General features: G+C 55.1%; 1 protein-coding gene across 2 annotated transcripts in view; it reads right to left on the reverse strand.

Annotated features, from left to right (window-relative positions):
- The window catches only part of LAMC2 (laminin subunit gamma 2), a 36,116-nt gene that overhangs the window by 22,509 nt on the left and 1,214 nt on the right, over nt 1–12,393 (reverse strand). Inside the window, exons 1-3 of one of the 2 annotated variants that reach the window (XM_075936784.1) lie at nt 8,749–8,883; nt 5,568–5,756; nt 685–820 (exon numbers count right to left, since the gene is read on the reverse strand). In XM_075936784.1, coding sequence (XP_075792899.1) covers nt 685–820; nt 5,568–5,667 — 236 coding nt within the window. In that variant the 5' untranslated portion in view covers nt 5,668–5,756; nt 8,749–8,883. Of the gene's footprint in view, nt 1–684; nt 821–5,567; nt 5,757–8,748; nt 8,884–12,393 lie in introns of those variants that run through there. The other variant, XM_006126919.4, reaches the window with a different exon arrangement.

Raw genomic sequence — 12,393 nt, forward strand, 5'->3', positions numbered from 1 at the left:
TGGGGGCAGTTTCTTCCTAACTCCTGTCTCTTCCAGTCTGGGTTGTGCCTTGGAGCATGACCCCACATGTCCCTGTTTTATTTATCTGCCTCGGGGCTCTGCTCAGGACCAGCACACCATTATGCTGAATGCCATACAGAAACCCAAAAGGTTCATTTCATTTCATGTATTTGTTGCAGCTGTTCAAGTTCTGATTATGCAAACAACTAACTACACTTAAATTTGTGGCCTCTGCAATATCATAGGGCAGTGAGTTCCACAGGTTAATTGCATCTAAACATTTGTTTCCATCAGCTTTGAACATGTTGTCTTAGAGGTTTCTGTACTCCAGAGGGGTCTGAATAAGCAACTGCAGGCCTTCAGGGCCTGTGAATGTCAGAGGTGCTTGTCCTTGGGGGGGGGAGGGCGCTAACGTTAGGGCATGGAGGTGCACTGGAGTGTTATTAATGAGCACTTCACTTTCTGTCCTCATGATCAGCATGTGCCCCTTTTAGAATGGTAATGGCCACCATGTTAGGAATAAGGGCCAGAGAGAGGCCTGTGTCCCATCACGAGGAAGGGGGAGTCAAGCTACCAAACACCCTGTACCGTGCCCATGAATAAACGGTCTGCAGTCACCATGTGGTCCACCCAAAGGCTCTCAGCGTGCTGCAGAGGCCAGCCTGGCCCCTACCCGGTACTTACGGTGCCGGATGGCCTGGCTCGCACCCAGCCTCTGAGAAGGAGTCGAATCCCGGCCGGCACCTGTCGCACTTGTCGCCCATCACACCGGGCTTGCAGCTGCACCGGCCGTGGTTGTCACACTGCAGACCGAGGGAGCCTGCGGGAAGCAGGGAAGCATAGAATTCAATAGTCTCACCATCTCTGCACCCTCTCAAGTTGCCAACATCCTGACGGAATTTAACGCCCACGGGGGCCCGGCAGAAAAATATGAGCAGGAAAAAAAGTCGACCCCCTATTGATCCTATCCTATTGCAGGTGTGGCCAGATGTGCTGGCCCTCCACGCTGTGTACAGTACGACAATCTTCAGCAGTTCAAGAACTGGGACACAATTGCCGGGGCATCCACCCCCCTTCCTATGAGCAGAAGCACCTACCCCACCAGCCTGCTGCAAGGTCCCACGCTCCCCCTCAAGAGTGGTGGGTGGAGAATGGGGGGACATGGGGATCACTGAGAGCTGCACAGTAAGTGTAAAAAAGAACCCAAGCTGCAGTTCGACTACCCCTGCACTCCTGTATAGTCATTTCCCCCGTATCGGGGATACCCGAGATAAGTGGCTGAAGGCAGTATTAATATCTCCATTACCTCTACTGCTAATTCCTCCAGCCACAGAGCCCAGCAGATCTGTGGCTACTCACAAACCATGTTTGCAGATTGCAGATCAGACGCTGATTTTGTACCTGGGCGGGGCTGCTCATGAGGTCAGTGTGTGTGCGTGGGGTGTTAGTTCTGGCCGTGGAAACTGCTATGATCCCCACACAAAAGATTACGACAGCGTGCAAAGGATAAACTGTGGTAGCAGGCGACAGACTCTTAAAGGGCAAAGAGTCTCAGCAGTCCTATTCACGCGAGGTAATCCTAGAACTGGTTCCCCTGGGGCAGATCATAAACAGGTATCATGCCATTGACTTCAATGCCGCTCAACAATCTACATCAACCGAGGGTCTGGACCAGGATGCTTGACCAAGTCTGCCTGCATGCTATCACGTCACACCGTCTTTCTGAACTGTCGCTCTCTATCCCCAGCTAACTAACTCCCTGTCCTGCCCGCCTGCTTGGGCCATAGGGGAACAGACAGCAGTAGAGAAGAGATTCAGGTTCACACTGCCGTGTTCACAGGGCGCTCTCTGTGCACACGGGTTTCCATTCCTCCTAGACAACTTGGGAGCCATATTGCCACTCCTTGAGTTTCAACCCACACCAACAAAAGGAAGAAAACGCCAAATAGAAATTCAGAGAGGTTAACAAAAGACAACCTGACATGTTTGCAGAAAATGGACGCGCGCCGCGCTTCATTGATAGGCATAGTGCGACTGAAGCATTTAAGAAAGGCCAGATTTTTCTGCACACAGAAAATGGTCTAGACTATTTTCTGTGTGCAGAAAAATCTGGCCTTTCTTAAATGGTAAAGTCGCGCTATGCCTGTCATTGAAGCGCTATGCACGTCAGAACTAAACAACAGACATCCCTCCCCGCTATATAATCACCGTGACAAGGCAAACACCTCGTTGGGATTCCCTTCGAGATCTCAAAACTGTGAATCCCCCCTCGTCACAAGAAGGAGCAGCCATGTGTCAGTGCGCCATAAACAGCATCCAGGGCATTTACATTGCGTGTTTTTTAGCTAATATTTCCTAATTTAAAGTGGCAGTCATGGGAGGTGGACAATGCAGGAAAGGGAGAGCATTGCCTTTCCAAAAAATGCCTACACTCCCCAGCCACCAGGAAGGCTGGAGCCATGGCCAGCAGCCCCAGCCTTCTAGGTGGTCTGGCCAGGAAAGATTGGGCTAGGGTGGGCGGAGCTTGGCCCCATGGTGGGGGGCGGGGAAGGTTACTGAAGGGGTGGGATCTCATCTGGAAGGGGTGGGGCTGGGGCTTGCCTTCCCCGCTGGGCCTTCACCCGCCATCTATGGTGGCAGTGCTAGGGAGAAGTAGCAGACCGCAACTTTGGTGACGGAAAGTCTTCTGTTTATCCACCAAACAGGTACAACAGAATAGGGAGCATCTGCTCATTACCTCCCATCCCCAGACATCATACTTCACCCGTGGGAACAGAACTATGCCGCCCCCTCCACGACCTCGTTAATCCACTGCCTCTTGCGAGAATGCTGAATACTGCAAACTGTGGGGGGCAACTGGGGTCCGGGATCAGGGCTCATCGAGGTCCAGGCCTTTGGCTAAGCTCTTGTGTGATGTCCAGTGGTCTCTGGATGAAGGCCAGCAAATGCATTTCATGCAGACCTCTGAACGGCCACCCGATGGTCCTGCACCATCACCCTGCTAAGGTGAAACCTCGAACAGAGCGGTGACAGGTCCAACGGGCTTGTGGGCTGAGAGCCAGCATGACGGTCACAAGTGGCCGTGAGGGATTTAATTCAGCGCCAGGCTGAGTTTAAGAAGGGGCAGCTGATCGGAGCGGCTCAGAGGCTTGGAAGCCCCAGAGATGGAGCGCAGAGCGCAGCAGGGCATGCGACGACAAAGGCCAGGAAGCGAACACCCTGGGAAGCTAACGCAGTCACACCAGGGGGCAGGTTTTACCTGCTGGAAGCTGCAGGCGATTTTATGCACGTTAATACAGGATTATGCATCCCCCACTCACAGGACGTGCCTGTGCACCCGGATGATCATTGGGCTTTAGGGTACACAGCTCATTAAAAGTTATCCCAAGAGCCTATAACATAGGGCAGACGGTAGAGTGAAGAGGGAAAGGGAAAACCAGTCGCTCTGGTCTCACCCTGCTAGGCAGCCTACTATCTTGTGTGCTCCTCGAACGCCAGGCCTGTCCTGGAACCAGCCCCCAAAGCTTTCCCTGAGATCTATGTTCTTACTGCCATTGCTCAAGGGTGATGAACTCCCATGACTCATTGTGTGGCTACACAACCCCAGGCTGTGTGTTTTTTCATATAGGGTAAGTGCCTCGCAAGGCTGAGCTGCTCTCGCTCAGTCCTTCTCTCCATCGCAAGTGCGTTAATCTATGGCAGGGGTGACATTCTGGTGCAGGTTTTAGCCACCAAGTTCAGCAAACTTAGCCTGAAATGAACAATGAATTAGCACCTCCCAAGTCATCACACTGAGACGGCAGCCCAGCAAAGGGGGCAGGGGGTGGTTCGAGAGCATCCTTTCTTCTGGGCCCTCGCCATGAATTTCGTCACGTCTGCTGGACCTGAACTGGCAAGAGCTCATACTAATTCAATGGGGTGAATTAATTTTGGATCTTCGCTCTCTGTGAGCCAGGCCCACAGAACACCTCGCGCTGGCCTGCAGGGTTACGATACCGTATTATGAAAACGGTACAGGGGAAAGGCACTGCAGATAGCGCAGCTGCTGCAAGATGCGACCTGCTGAGATAGGTGGGACCCATTCCTTCCCCCCACGCTGGAAAGGGGTAGTAAGGAGGCTGTTACTGCAACGACGGGGTATTCACTCTCCAGGAGGATTTCAGCTGCATGAGCTCCCTAAAGACAGATCTACACTTACCCATAGAGCAACACTCCAGAGTAGGGATGTTAAATATCAGTTAATTGAAAAGTCGATTAACCTCATGAGTTCTTATTGGTTACTCAACTACTCTATAGTCTCAGGGGGCGGGGCCGGCAGCCAGTGCACTCTGGCCACCCTCTCGAGGAGTGCACTGCTGCCTCTGATACAGAGGCAGCAGTGTGGGTGGCAGCAGCCCCTGTCTCAGATGAGGTGGGGGACTGAGTTTCTGGACCTGGCATGAGCCGGAACTGAACCAGGCTGCCTGCCCACCTCGCTCTTAATACACTTTAAATGCAGAACCCCAGTGGGGGTAGGTCCCGGACCCGGCACGAGCCAGGACTGAGCCCGGGTGTTGACCAGTCTGCTAAAAAATTTACTGGCAAGGAGACGGGGGGAATGCATGTAGTCTACAGCCCCTCCCCCACCTTTTCCCATGTCCCCACCTAGCTACTCAGGTAGCTCTGGGGTTGCAAAAGCTTATTGGTTAATTGACTACACTATTACATCCCTATTCCAGAGACCGATCTTCAGAAATTCAACTTAGTGGGTCTAGGAAGGACCCGCCAAATTGCCCTCTGTCGTCTGCGGTACTCCGTGGGGTCGCGAGGAGAAAGGGGAGTTGATGGGAAAGTTTCTCCTGTCGACCTGCAGCGTGGAGGCTGCACAAATTCAGCTTAAGGTACGTTGACTCCAGTGCCACTATGCTCGTAGCTGGAGTTGCGTATCTTGATTCAACTTTCTCCCCCCGGGTAGACCTGGCCTCAGAGCATGGCAGAGCTGCTGACAACTGGGACGCCGGCGGCGTGACTGTCCCAGCAGAATCTGGCTGCACACAGCTCTTTGGAGGCTGGGGGCAAACTCTGAAATTGAGCCCTCGTGCCCTGCACTCACCCTGCCAATATCGCGCCTGTCCCACAGGGCTGAGCCTGCTGCCTCTCCCCTCAGGCACATGGAGGCGCAGCCCCCCTCAGGTTTGGCCTGGCAGCACGTGACATCCTGCGGGAAGGAGGCCAAATCTGAAGGGGGGACTTTGTGATCTGATGTGACTCAGGTGTGGCCCGGCCACACTTCGAACCCGAGTGGCGCGGCAGGTCACAGAGCCACAGTTTAGGGGCCCTCTCCAAGGGCGGGCCCAGGGTCTATCTTCTTCCCACAACTGGCCTGGCCTAGCTGGAACAGAGAGCGTTTGGGAGAGATGCAGCTTGGGATTCACTCAGTTTAATCCACCAGAATGAGGCAGGAATTGTTCTCACTGGCGACACACAGCAGCTCCAGGACAGCGGTTCGATTTGATCCCGTCAAGCCCAGCCCCCCTTCCTCACGGACATGCCCCTCCTCCCATGTCCCCACCTAGCTGCTCAGGTACCTCTGGGGTTGCAGTGACAGGGCAGGCAGGCCTCTCCGTCCCGCTTGTGATAGAACTCCTCTTGGCACTGCTCGCAGCGAACGCCCGCTGTGTGGTCCATGCAGTTGAGGCAACGGTAGCCATTTCCTGTTTCTTGGAGCAGCTCCCTGTCAAAGATGCACTGGCGGGACTTCCCATTGCAGTCACAGACTGAAAGAGCAGAAGACAAGGCTGTGATGGGCCATTCCAGAGTGTAGAGGGGACTCAGCTTATAAATGTGGGTGACAGGGTCAGAGCAGGCCATAAAAAAGTAGTGTGTGGGGGAGGGGGGAGATGTATAAGCCTCAGACTGAGGAGATCTCTGTTCCCTGAGTAACAGGGAGGGGTTAGTTTAGAACCAGCCTTCAGGGGCAGAAGAACACCTGGGGCTAATTGACCAGCCCTGCACAGTCAGGCCAGCCTAGGACAATTAGGACCCCTGGGGGTAATTAAGAAAGCCGGTTCAGACTGGCTATAAAAGAAGCTTTGCCTGCAGTTGGGGCGCGTGTTGCGGAGAGGACTGAGGGAGGCGCCACTGGGAGAGGTGGAAAGGAGACAACAAGTGAACACTAGGAGGAGGGACTGGGGAGAAGGAAGGGGCTGGGGAAGTAGCCATGGGGTCTTGGAGCTGTCTTATAGCAAGTGTCGAGGATTCACACAGGCAGCTTCTATCACAGGGCCTTGGGCTGGAACCCAAAATAGAGGGTGCCCCTGGGTTCCTCTCCCCCCCCCCCCCCCCCCCACACCTCCCCATTTCCACTCAAGGAAAAGGACCGTGGAGTTTATTCTAGGGACGTATTAGTGTAGTTGATCAACCGATAAGCAAAAGCTTATAGGTTAATGCTATAAAATACAAGCATATCTTCCCTCCCCCGCTAGTAAATTGTTTAGCAGCCTGGCTCAGTCCTGGCTCACACTGGGTCTGGGACCTACCCCCACTGAGGCTCTGCATTTAAAGTGTATTAGGAGCCAGGCGGGCAGGCAGCCTAGCCCAGCTCAGTTTTTGCCTTGTGCCTGGTCTAGGAGCTCAGCCCGCACCCTGGACAGGGGCTGCCGCCACCCTCTGTAGCACTTCTGTGACAAACAGCAGGGAGAGCGTCGTTATTTGCTAGGACATAAGGGGGGCTACGGCAGAAATACATCCAGCACACGGCCACCCGCTGCAGGAAGGAACAGTGTGTGCGCTCAGTGCCCTGCGTGAGGACCAGGCTCACAAGGAAAGATGCAAACCAGAGAGGAAAGAGCAGCGAGGGACAGAACGCAGCTCGCCAGGCAGATAAAACTTGTCACCCTGCCACAATGACCTCAGTCTGCAACCGCGGCCAGGCCCACCCACCCGGAAGAGTCTGCACCAGCTCTTCCGAACTCGCTGAGAATGCAGGGCAGCTGCTCGTGCACTGACACCGGATTCAGGGACGCCCACGGGGCGACTGCTTCACGAGGCTGCCGTGCCCCTTAGAGCAACTTGCGGGCCTGCTGCTGCTGCTAGCCAGGGCCTGCTGCAGGGGGAGCACTGGGTGCAACAGGAAAGTGGGCCGAGGGGGTCGCAGCTGGCATGCGTGTCGGAGGCATGTGCTGGCTGACACTGAGGCGCATCCCCCGCTCAGAGCAGCTGGGAAGAATGACGTATTCAGGAATCGTACCCCTGTTCTCACACGCCCGGGATCAGGTATCGGTGGCAGAATTCCCCGCACGGTTAGCCTGGCTGGTGGCCAGCACGCTCCGGGTTCGGACACAACACCGGAAGCCCAAACACCCGAGACCTCCGCGCACATTGGACAGGCCCCCCGGGGCTGCTAATGCGGACAGAGCACCCGGAGCAGAGCGCACCCTCTGCGCCACGCAGCAGCACGCACCGTTCATCGCTGCTCCCTGCAGACCGCACTCAGCCCGGGGCAGCAGCTAGCACACTGGGAGCAGCCCTACCTGTCCTGGCTCCCTCGAGGCCTGTGCTCCATGGAGAGCTGCTCTCAGCTCCCTCCACCCCCGCTCGGGACACACATGGTGCTGACTCCTGTGCTGTGGCCTGTGACAGGGGTGAGAAGCCCCGACAGCAAGCCAGCAGGCTGGAGAAGGGAAGACAGGGCCGAGCCACATGCTCGTTCCCTGCCCTCCCACCTGGCGTCAGGCCCCAACACGCCACCTGTCTCCAGCCAGCCAGAGAGGTGCTGACCTGCCTCCTGCAGGTTTAAACTGCAGCCACAGACTCCATGGAGACGCACTCAACATGCAACGGTGCACGGCCCCGGGGAAAGCGAGGGGGAGGCGGCAGCCTGAGAGCCCCCATTCAGCTCACCCCCGGCCAGGGGTCCTGCAGCTTTGGAGACAGGTAGGCCAGGGGTTATCTGCTACCAAATGCGGTAGCTGTTGGCGAACACTCTGTAGCATTAATGAAACGTTGCAACCGGTTCTCTGGCGTTGTCGCGCGCAAAACCCCTTCAAGCCAAAAAACCTCGCCAGCCGGGGAGCGCGAGCCAGACCCCGTGACGTGCAGCGCCTCTCCCGCCCCACCGCAGCCTTTGAAGAGAGGACGCTGACATCACTGGGAACGTGTCTGTAGCTGTGCGCGCTTCCCGGGGAACGTTCTGTTTCCCTGCGCGCTGCTCCGGCTTGCCACGAGAGGCCAGCGCTCCGAAGGGCTCCCCGCTCCGATCTCTAGCGACTCTTTGCTCACTGGCAGACCCACATCTACCCGGTCCCCCCTCCCGCACACACAAAGCTGTGACTCTCTCTCAGCCAGTGAGTGACTTCCAGTCCCCAGACACAAAAACCTGCCAAGTCAGGCTGTGCACCGTCAGTCATAACAGCTGAGCATCAACCCTGCCCAGAGGCCAGGTCTCCCCTAGGGGATGAAGTCAAACTAAGACATGCCACTCCGGCTATGTGACTAGCATTGCTGGAGTCAACGCACCCCCAGCGTCCCCACTGCGGCAGGTCGACGGGAAAAACTCCCCCATTGACTTCCCTTACTCCTTGCGACCCGGTGGAGTCCCAGAGTCAACAGGGGCGAGGTCAGCAGTTGATCTTTACTAGAGCCACGAAATCGAACCCCAGGAGATCAGTCTCCCCAGCGTCGACCTCCCGTGGAGGCAAAGCCTGGCAAGTTCCCCCCGTCACTGGCTCCCTGCTGCCTACGACCAAGCTATTGTGGAGCTGACCATACCACTGAAATCAGACACGTTCAGCCACGCTTATTGGGGTCTCCGGCCAGGGCTCCGCCTCTAGCTTTTGCCAGCATAGCTACGTGCACAGGCGCGGACTCCTCCGGTGCTCCAGGACGACAGGAAAAAATTAGTGGGTGCTTAGCCCCCATCAACAGCCAGCTCCCCCACGAGCACCTCCCTCCTGCCCACCCCGTGTCCCACCAATCAAATCCACCCCTCCCGCCCAGCGCCTACTGATTGCCACCATCAGCTGTTTCAGGGCAGCGCATGAGGCACAGGGAGGGGGACGAGCAAGGAGAGGGCGTGCTCGGAGGAGGGGGCAGAACTGGGTGGGAAGAGGTGGGGCAGGAGCCTGGGAGAAGGGATGGGGGGTGGAGTAGGGAGTTGAGCACCCATGGCTACATCAGTCAGGGTGTGATGAGCTGTGCTGTGTTGGCAAACACCCCAGCATAGATGCTATTAGACTGGTTAAACGGGACTTCTCCTGCTGGAATAAGCTCTAGGGGAGAGCACGGCTGCAAACGCTGGGTGTGCGGATTTGGTCTAACACGAAACATTTTGAAAGGCAAATCTCCCCTCCCCCCCATCTGAATTCTGCAACGCGTCACTAAAACAAACAGGCACACTTGTGCCAGGGCTGCAAACGCTCTGGGCTACTGACCAGCTAGATTCATACACTACAGCAGACTGTCAATAGCGTCTTCAAGACCCCAATCCCGCTCAAATAGAGAGTCTTTAGAGAAAGCCACAGAGTAGTTACACGCCGGCATGCGACTGAAAGGGGGCCCCAAGAGTCATCCGGGCTGTCACTGCTCCTGATGAAACAGCGCAGCCTTCGGGTGATGTCTGAGCCCCTATATTCGTGTCTAATGTTTATTCCCCACCAAAACATGACGACTCCCGTCCACAAGCGTCCCTGAGAAACGACCGAGGAGGATAGAGATCTCACTGCTTCGGTGCTGTCTCGCCGGCATCCACACTAGCCCTTTGCTGGTTGGGAGACCTGCCTCCCTTCTAGGGAGCAGCCCTTCAGTGAACAGATCACAGAACATTTCTGCCTATGGGCTGTGTCTACACTGGGCCACTTATTCCGGAAAAGCAGCCGCTTTTCCGGAATAACTTGCCAGCTGTCTACACTGGCTGCTTGCTTTTCCGGAAAAGCAATGATGATCCGGAAAAACTGTTCCGGAAAAGGGCCAGTGTAGACAGCACAGTAGTGTTTTCCGCAAAAAAGCCCTGATCGTGAAAATGACGATCGGGGCTTTTTTCCGGAAAAGCGTGTCTACGTTGGCCACGGACGCTTTTCCAGAAAAAGTGCTTTTCCGTTTTAAGCATTTCCGGAAAAGGGTGCCAGTGTAGACATAGCCATGAGGAGGCAAGCTCGGAAGAGCTCTCCCCGACCGCGAGTGAGGAGTGGGGGAGAACAGGCTTCTCCACATGACTGCACCTGACCTGCCCGAACGTCCAGCCGACAGAGCGGTGCTGCCCAAGAGACCAACTCTGGCCGGTGCTGGGTTGCAAATCGCTTTAGTACTGAATGGTCAACTGGGCATTAGCTCTGTCCTCAACAGGGCGCCCCCTTCTGGCCAGTGCTCCCCCTGCTCGCAGTCCGGGCCTGCATTGCTCCCAGGCACACGGTGCCCTCTTCAGGACACTGCCCTCGCACAGGGCCCACTCCTCGGTTTCTCACCCCCCTCCAAGGCCAACTGCAGCCCCAGACTAGCCCCTCCTCTCAGGGGCAAGCCACAGTCCACAAGGGCCACTCCTCAGTGTGGCTAGGGACTGTGCAAGGAGGAAGGGGGGAGGGGTATCCAGGCCTTCACTTTCCTTCACTTTCCCTTCCCTGCCTCCTGCTCCCTGGGCCACTTCCCCAGCGACCCTCACACCCTCCTGGCCTTTGCATGAAGGCTTGCAGCCTGTCGGGTGCCAGGCTAGAGCCTCCCTCTCTCTAGGTCCCCTGAACCTGCCCAGCACTGCTCTCTCGGGACTGGTCCTGCATCTTCTCGGTCAGGACTCAACTGCTCTCGGCTCTGCTGAGCAGCTCCTTATATACGGGGGTACCCCAACAAGCTGCTCTCTCATTGGCTCCCTCTAAGCCCCTCTCTGATTGGCCAGGGCTCTCTGTTGGCTCCCTCCAGAACTAGAGAGACGTGGCAGAGATGTCACTGTTGTCTGGCTTCCAAGCGGCAGACACAGAGCATTGGGCTGAACCAGTGGAGCTTCCCAGGCCTCAGCCGGTCAAAGGCCCAAGTCTGAGCTCTCTAGGCCAGCCTGACGTCTGGGAACCTGGCAGGGATAATGTCGCAGAGAGCTCTGTATTTCTCCTGGGCCCAGACCAGCCAGCCTCCTACCCAACCCCATCACAGCACAATGAGGCTGTGGGCTCAGGTCTTGGCAGCTAGCACCCAAATCCAATCCGTTCCTCCAGCCCTGCCCCCCACATACACACACCAGTATCTAGCACTCAGATCCCTTCCAGCTGCCAAAGCCTCCTTTTCGTCCCCTGTCCCCTAACAACGAGAGCACCTCCAACCCATGTGCCAAACTCTCCCCGCCTGAAGGGATAACAAAGGCTGCTGAGCCCCACACATCTGACCTCACTCCTGGTCCTGAGACACCCAAGGACGTTTCTCCCACCTAAAAATGCTTTTACCAGATACAAGGTGCAGGTAGCCCAGATCTCTGTCTTTGGAGCCAACACTCACAGGGGTGCAGGCAAACGTCACTTCCCAGAAACCCCCAGCTAACTGAGAAACAGGCACATGCCACAAGTGACACAGAACTCGCACCATCACATCTAATGGCACGTGGAAAAAAATAGTGCCCTACTAGTGCACAGCCTTGCACGCCCTGCCCAGATCACTGTGAACATGCCTACCATGCATACAGTCGTTGCGTGACATTCTGCAGTACTAAGAAACTGACAGCCGCCTGTACTTGACTCCCTCACAGCTTACCCGTCTATTACAGCTACTTCTGCCGAGCTGGCTGATCTTCGGTAACTACATGCGATTTCATATTCAGCTCATTTGATTCCAATCGTTCAGTGATACACAAAGAGGTAAATATATTAATGGTTGTGCGTGAGTAGCAGAGGCAGTACCAGCAACAGTAAAACTGAGCTGCCTTTGAGTAACCGACTCAGGAAGTTTACTGTAGGTGAATTAGGCTCATGAGTTCAAGGATGGATTCAAAGTCCACATAAACTGAATATCTCATTGCACCGATTCATTTATTTCAGGAAGAGGGAAAAGGAACCATGGTGGTTTATTGAGAGATTTTTGTTTCACATATAATCTGATTAGTTCCATTCTAATAATTGGATTAGTTCTGTATCTTAAACGAATCAGACTGGTTTTTGCAAAACAGGATGGTTTTCACTATTCAGGATGGTTTTCAGTCATTCTTCCTTTACTTTTTCCATCATCTCTAGGTGCATTTACATTAAAAATAATTACAATTCTAGGCCCGTCCAAGCCAATGTATACACCTAGTATTAAAACACCACAAATACATTTAGGCAAACATGAAATGTGCAGAGCAGCATATCTTCATCAGTGGGGTCAGAGATGTTAAGAAGCTATCCAGACAATGTTAAGAAGCTATCTACACACAAACTTAGCAGCATGTCATTACATACATCA

The sequence above is a fragment of the Pelodiscus sinensis genome, chromosome 9 (assembly GCF_049634645.1).
Source record: "Pelodiscus sinensis isolate JC-2024 chromosome 9, ASM4963464v1, whole genome shotgun sequence".
NCBI lineage: Eukaryota > Metazoa > Chordata > Testudines > Trionychidae > Pelodiscus > Pelodiscus sinensis.